We start from the raw sequence: 7,988 nt of genomic DNA on the forward strand, positions 1-7,988 counted from the left end.
CGATTGTACAATAATTACCAATCGGTGCTCATGAATGTGAATGTAAATATGTATGAAATCGTATTGTGTTGTAAGATAATATGAAAGAGAGAGTAAATTGTGTTTTCTTGTATTGATTATTGCATTAGTTCTTCAATGTTATATAAGGGAAGTATTTATAGTATTACATGTGAAATGATAGCCCTTAGATGAGGTGGCAGGTGGCCTCCTCTCTTTAATTCAAACATCCAATTCTAGGCATCATCCTTGACTTGCTAGCTTGCTGTACATTTATTGCTTATGCAGAGCCCCCATGTTAATGACAAGACTTGACATGTATACTTATGACAAACGTTCTATCAATCATTTTAACAAGATCTTTACGTAGAAGATCTCTTGGGAGGTGTGATCATGGAAGATATTCTTTCATGGTTCGGGGCTTCTGCTTTAGCTTTGGATTCAGGGTTTTTGCCACTTATGTAGTACTTCTGCTTTAGGGATTCGGCTATCTTCACAGGCCTCGGCATATGGGCCTCGGATGTACAAACCACCTCGGCTAAAGCGCCACGTGATTCAAATTGAGTGGGCCATAGGCTCACGTAGGTTGACCAAGTATGACAACACGTAATAATATCCATGTTAGTCCAACCAAAATTCTTCATTAATGTATCACTTGTCCATGCACAATCACAGTCATTGATACAAACACATCACCTATTTCCACCATCTGCACTATTTTGCCCACAAATATATTACCACCCTCCCATTAAGACAGGGTTTCTATTTTCAGATTAAGAAAGTGTAATTAATATTGTTAAAATTATAAATTTTTCTTATCTTTTTCCTAATATACCATACATTAAATAATGATTTAAATAGGATTAGTTTATTTTTGTTGATAACAAGGTAAATTAAATAAGGACATATTAGAAAACTAAAAAGATATTTATATTTTGAATAAAGGAAAGTGACGTATAATTTGGATAGACGAAAAAAGGAAACCAAGTCTATCTTTATAGAAGATGATAGATGTAGTACAATCAAGCCATTAAAAAAAATAAAAATAAAAAGTTCATTCTTTTCCTCAAACTGTAATTTGAATAAAAATAGATTACTTTATAAAGAACTAACCACCAAATGACGAAGATCCATTAAGAGGAGACCGGTGCCTGTACTTTCGGTTACCTGAATCATTCAAAGGCTTTCGAAATTCCGCCGTCAGATCAACATTTGAATCCATACTTCCGTTTCCTGCAAGGAAACACAAGATCACAATTTTTTTTTCTTATTAAAAAATAAAAGCTTCATTTAAGACCCAAAAAAAAAAAAAACGTGAATTAATATCCGACCACATGTAAGTCGTAACATACGAATATGTTTATATACGCACATACATATGGTATATGCGTACTAAGAGACAAAGGAAAAAAACGATTTGTGCTTGTAATTTTTAACTTTTACTATTTTTCCCTACTCATTTTTTTTTTTAATTTGAATTTCAATGAAAAGAGGAGTTTTCTAAATTTTAGTTATACAATTTTTCTAAATTCATTTACCTAATAATTTTATATTAGTGGAAACAAATTAATAATATTTTTGTGCAATAAATTATTTACTCAATTGTAACCATGTTACTTCAACATTTGTCAAGAACTTGTATTGAGATCAAAACAACCAAAATAATAATAATAAATCAAAAAAATTAGAGGTGTTGATTTAGAATTGAAAGAAAATTGTAATCTAATCCCAAACAAGGTACAAGAATGAAAGGTGATAATATATTTATATATTAAAATTATTGTTAATTTTGCAATGGTCAAAGAGTATGGATACTATTTTTAATTCTTCTATTGAGTATCCATCGATAAAAAAAAAATGCTAGTTATCATTAAAAAAAATAGATTAAGCCCCGTTTTGGTACCCATTTTTTTCAAAATGCATTTTTTACTTTCTTCTTTTCGACCACACATTCTTCATTAAAATAATATTACACGTAAATAAAAAAAATTTCATTATTTTTCAACCACACATTTTCCATCAATATACTATTCAAAAATGGATTTTTACATAAAAATAGCTCCCAAATGTTTCTAGACTAAATACAAGTCAATAATTTTGAGAAAGTGTGGTAAGATTGATCTTGAAAGGCAGCGACGGGAAACCGTGGGGGGATCTGTATGACATTATTCAAACTCAAGAGACCATTTTGCAATTTACACTAATATCATTCGCCTCAAATGGGTTTTAGGGTTTAAGACTATATATATATATATATATATAAAATTATTGTTAATTTTGCAATGGTCGAAGAGTATGGACACTATTTTTAATTCTTCTATTGAGTATCGATCGATAAAGTAAAATTTAATTCAATTATTAACAATAAAAGCAAAATCATGAATTTTGTGTCCTTCTTTGCTAGCGAATAACAAACCTGTTTGGCATGCTTGACGAGATGAACACTAGAGAAAATTAGAGAAACACATAAATGAAAAATACTATTTTAACCATCTGTAAACTTCGAAGGACCTAAATGAAATATCAAAACTATACAAACCGTGGGGGGATCTGTATGACATTATTCAAACTCAAGAGACCATTTTGCAATTTACACTAATATCATTCGCCTCAAATGGGTTTTAGGGTTTAAGACTCTTCCTTCTTCAGCTCAGTCCCTCACTCGTATTTTTTCCAAATTTTTTCTTTATTATAGTCATAAATATCTGAAATTCAGCATGTGGGCGCTGCGTCGAGTCTCCATTTCTACCAAGTAATTCTTTCTTTTATACTCTTGCCTGCACATACACAAAATATATGTATTTATTAGTATATATGCGCAATCGTTTGTGTATAGTTTTGGTTATTTATTTTTATTTTTTTGGCTGCAATTATTTTATTTTATCGCGAAGTGGTTTTCCATCTGACTGATCTGCAAATATATAGTGGGTTTGTATATTAAATATGTTTAAACACATGAATGTATATATGTACAAGCTTTGAAATTTAGCATGTGGGCACTAGTAGAGTTTCTGATCCTATCAAAGACTTTGTTTGCCAACACTCCTGCACAGACATATGCATAGTACATGTAGTATATGTAAGTAATTACATATAATATACATGTATTTGTTTGTATGCGCAATTATTTGTGTATGTTACGGGCTATTCTATGGTGTATGTGTGTATGCATTCAGCACATGTTTATGACATTTGCGGGAAGGTCACAGTGAATTTCTAGGTTGTTCTGGTTACTGGATTTAGATTGGAACGAAGGAAAGTAAAAACATGTGGACGAATAAAATAAAATAAGATTTTGGTTGTTACTGAATTTTTAGTTGTAATGTTTCGAATGGTATGTAAAATTAAGATACTTTGGAATTATTGTCTGCAAATAGTTATTAACATGTTAGTCCAATCCATCTCAAGTTTTGCGAAGTCTTCAAATAGTTATTAACATGTTAATCCAATAAATCTGAAGTTTGCGAAAGTTTGTTTGGAGAATGTAATAAATTTGTTGGTCTAGTTGTCTTGCTATCACTTCTATCCTGTGGAATTATGATGTGTACATGTTGTTCGCTCCCAGGAACCGAGGATTTAGCATATGGCCCTCTCAAATTTGCTGTGTTAAAACAGAGATAGCAAGATGTTATATGGATAATTACAATGCTGAATTTATTGAACCCCAAGAAATACCAGCCGATGGATTGCATTCATTTAGAAGATTCTATAGCAAAGCATCTAATTTTTGGAAACTATCCGTCGAAGTTCGTGGTTATTCTTCACAGGCTGACTCTAAGAATGGAGAGGAAGATGAAGACTTGGAGGAAGGGTTCTCTGAACTTGAAGGTCCAACTGTTTCTGGTGCCATTCTAGAAGATAATGCTGGAGATGAGAATGATGATGAACTAATTTCTGGTCCAGAGCTGTCTGAAGAGGAGTCTTCAGACGATGGCATCCAAGGGACGCAAAATGAGTTGGAGGTAATAGATAATGAGACTGGTGTTGCAGAGAAGTTATCTTCAAGAAAGATGGGTACTTCAGCATTGGCCCGTGCTATCTTAGATGCCCCAGCTTCTTCTCTTGGCAAGTTTTTGGATAAATGGGTTGCAGAAGGTAATGAAGCTACCCGGTTAGAAGTACTGTCAGCGATGCTTACTCTGCGGAAACGGCGTTTGTATGGCAAGGCTTTGCAGGTGATTTACTTTAATCTTGTTACTCCATATCATTTGTTGGTCCATACATGTTGGCTTTCCTGTTTCTTTCTAAACTCAACACCTGTGTTGTATGGACACAGGTGTCCGTATTCAACACTCATCGGATATCGACGTTTCTCAGACACTATAACATGATCATTTTTCTTTTCACTCAAAATTATTATTAAATAACGACTAGATAGGTATTAATATTTAAAATATTTTAACAAGAAAAATTAATAACAAGTGTAAAACTAAATTTATGCTATATAAATGAAGAATTATGATGAATTTAATCAATGTGTCATGTTAGTACTCCTTTGAAAACTGTGTGTCGTGCTGGTGCATCATAGCTCAACATCATACAACTGGCAATAATTTTGTTGGACTATCAATTAGCATTATTGCCTTCACCATGTTTTCGCTGATTTACTTAATAGCTTTGTATTGTTGTTCCATAAATAATTAGAAATTTGATGTGAGATCTGTAGGATGCCACTTCGCTGTTGTTAGTCCTGCTACTCGATTCCAAAACCCATTCCAAAGGGTTTTTATTCTCTGTCTTATTTTCTCTTATCTCCCCTTAAAGTTTGCACCTGGTTTTCTGATACAACTGAAGAGAACTTTTAAACGGATTTAGTCAAGTAATCCGGAAACCATATGGGTAGACATTATGTACTTTGTTCTGATGCGCTTGATACTGGATAGAAGTTGACTTGCTTAGATTAATTCCTGATTTAATTGTTCTGTGGAGCACTTCCTGTAAACAAATATATTCTAATTATTTTAGCATCTCCATGTAAGAATTGACTGCATAAAACAGGGTTTTAATTCGTTTTTGGCTTTGAGGTTTGGAAATATTCCCATGACATTCTTTAAGTCATTTTGAGCTTATCGTCTGTCTTAAGCAGTCTATTTTGCCAAAATTTATTTGAAGAATTAAGGTATAGGTAAACCTAAATCTTATTTTGTTTTATGTTCCTTTTTCCCCCCTTTTATCATCTTCTTCTTCCTAAAGGGGGATCACAGCATCCTATCCAATAGGAAGCTCGAACCCAGGTCTTGAAATTTATTTTATGTTCTGTGAGACATCTTATTTCATGACTTCTGTGTTGGAGTAACTTGATATGGCTGTGCTTCATGGAGGGATTCGGTAAGGTATTGCTTATGTATATATACCTTTTGAAACTCACGATGTGCCGATATATCATATTGTTTAAGTTTTGATTTCTTTTGACAATAGTGTCTGATTTTGTATTTTTCACTTATCTTGTAAAAATGTATTCCTTGTATGTTAGGTTTGCTAGTTTCAGAAATGCTTTCCCCTTCATGTTGTTTTTGGTACTTAGCCCCTGTTTGAGCCCCATTTTTTCCTATTCATTTACTTTATTTTTTCTACAGTACTCATTTTCAACCACACATTCTTAATTAAAATAATATTACACGCAAATCAAAAAATTTTCCTTCTCTTTTAGCCATACATTTCCCATCAATATACATTACAAGAAATTAATGAGGCTCAAACAGGGCCTTAATTCGGGAAATCAACAATTTCTTGCTAGGATGGTTGTTATAGGTCTGCTAACTTGATTCTTGGTTGCATGTAGTTCTTTGTCTTTAATGTTGGAATCCCAAGAGATGCACCATCTTTATGGGAAACTTGTGAATATATACACTTTATTGTAGCGTTGTGCCATTCTTTCTAAATTAACTGTTAGCCTTGTCGTGTAGGTTCAATCATGACCATGTCATTACTTGGCTGATTAAAAAGACAATTGGTTTCAAATTCTATGAAGTCTTGTTTCTCCCTCCACTTATGGTTTTTTTATCGGAACCCATAACTTCTAATAATTGGCTGGGTTTCCTTCTAGGTTAAATTTCATTGTAATCAAGGAGTCTCTTTTTCCTTCTGGGTATCTAACACTGGCAATTTTGCAGCTGTCGGAGTGGTTAGAATCTAAAAAGCTTCTCGACTTTGGAGAGAGAGATTATGCTTCCCGTCTTGATTTAATTGCCAAAGTACGTGGCATCTACAAGGCAGAAAGCTACATTCCGCACATTCCTGAATCTTTCAGAAGTGAACTTCTCTATCGAACTCTCTTGGCAAATTGTGTTTCTGTAAGCAACGTGAAGAAATCTGAGGAGGTTTTCAATAAAATGAAGGATCTAGAATTTCCTGTGACATGCTTTGCTTGCAATCAGTTACTGCTTCTTTACAAGCGGGTTGACAAGAAAAAAATCGCTGACGTTTTGTTGTTAATGGAGAAAGAAGATATCAAGCCATCCCTCTTCACTTACCAAGTCTTGATTGATGCGAAAGGGCAATCTAATGACATTGCTGGGATGGAACAAATTGTTGAGACACTGAAGGCTGAGGGGATGGAACCTAACACCCAAATTCAATCCATATTGGCACGGTACTATGTCGCTGGTGGCCTAACAGATAAAGCCGAGGCCGTCTTGAAAGAGATGGAGGGGGACAATATAGAGAAAAATCGTTGGGCTTGCAGGCCTTTGCTTCCTCTTTATGCAGCCCTTGGAAAGACTGATGAAGTTGAACGGATCTGGAGAGTCTGTGAATCTAATCCACGTTTGGAAGAGTGTACTGCTGCCATTGAAGCTTGGGGAAAGCTAAAGAGAATTGACGAAGCAGAAGCAGTTTTTGATAAATTGGTAAAAAAAGTGAAAAATCCCTCTGCAAAACATTATTCTGTTCTACTGAAAGTTTATGCACAACATAAGATGTTGGCGAAAGGAAAGGACCTTGTGAAGCAAATGGCAGAAAGTGGTTCTGCCATCGGACCACTGACTTGGGACGCACTTGTGAAGCTTTATATTGATGCTGGAGAAGTGGAAAAGGCCGACTCCATACTACATAAGGCTGCTGAGAAGAGAAGGGGCAAACCAATGTTTAGTTCATATATGGCGGTTATGGACCAATATGCTAAGAGAGGTGATATCCACAATGCTGAAAAATTGTTTCATAGAATGAGACAAGTTGGGTACGTCTCAAGATTCCGGCAGTACGAATCACTCATTCAAGCCTACATAAATGCCAAGGCTCCTGCATATGGTTTCAGCGAGAGGATGAAGGCTGATAATATATTCCCTAACAAAGCACTGGCTGCTCAGTTGGCTCAGGTAAATGCATTTAGAAAGACGGCATTGTCGGACTTGTTGGATTAAGGACATCGCGTATGTTTGGTAAGCAGCACTAGAGAAGACTCATAGAACATTTTAGCTTATTTTTCTTCCTTAAAACTGTTTTAAGACTCTCCAATCCTCCTTTCCAAACGTGCCATGAGATACTTCCTGGAGCAATCTACGCCCATAATAGCTTTGCTCGCTGTAAGGTATCGTTCTCTGTTCTGCACTTGTGTTATCATCCAACACTAGAGTAGCTGACTGTAGTTTGGAACTTCTCTATTCCTGGCATTCTGTTTGTAAGGAAGTTGGATCATTACATGAATCAATCAATTTCTGCATCATCAACTTTGTACGTTGCATAATATGTGGAAAGTTTTGTATGCTATTTCTTCTGCTGAATGTGAGTTTTATTTCTTTTCTTTCTGTTATTGTTATTGGTCAAAGAATCATAGGTAGGAAGCAGAGATCTAAGTTCTTGAAGTAGAAATGTGGAGAGCAACACACTTCATAGATATTAATTCGATTTTTATTGTATTAATCTTAAACATCATAGATATGTGAAGTAACGTCACACTTCATCTGCTTACAACTCTTGCCTATTGGAAGTTGGATAAAACTCTGTGTATAGAGCATTTTTCACAGAGGTCTTACCGACCCCTCACATGGGAT

The 7,988-nt window shown here is 34.7% G+C and overlaps 1 protein-coding gene across 1 annotated transcript; it reads left to right on the plus strand.

Moving 5' to 3' along the window:
- Nucleotides 1-2,520: 2,520 nt before the first annotated feature.
- LOC111365887 (pentatricopeptide repeat-containing protein At1g80270, mitochondrial-like) lies at nucleotides 2,521-7,738 on the plus strand. The gene is made up of 3 exons (XM_022986409.1): nucleotides 2,521-2,749; nucleotides 3,563-4,172; nucleotides 6,111-7,738. Exons 1-3 carry the CDS (start codon nucleotides 2,715-2,717, stop codon nucleotides 7,356-7,358), a joined length of 1,893 nt encoding a protein of 630 aa, XP_022842177.1. The 5' UTR covers nucleotides 2,521-2,714; the 3' UTR covers nucleotides 7,359-7,738.
- The last annotated feature ends 250 nt before the right edge of the window (nucleotides 7,739-7,988 follow it).

This window comes from Olea europaea, chromosome 17 (assembly GCF_002742605.1).
Source record: "Olea europaea var. sylvestris chromosome 17, O_europaea_v1, whole genome shotgun sequence".
In the NCBI taxonomy this organism is placed as follows: Eukaryota; Viridiplantae; Streptophyta; class Magnoliopsida; order Lamiales; family Oleaceae; genus Olea; species Olea europaea.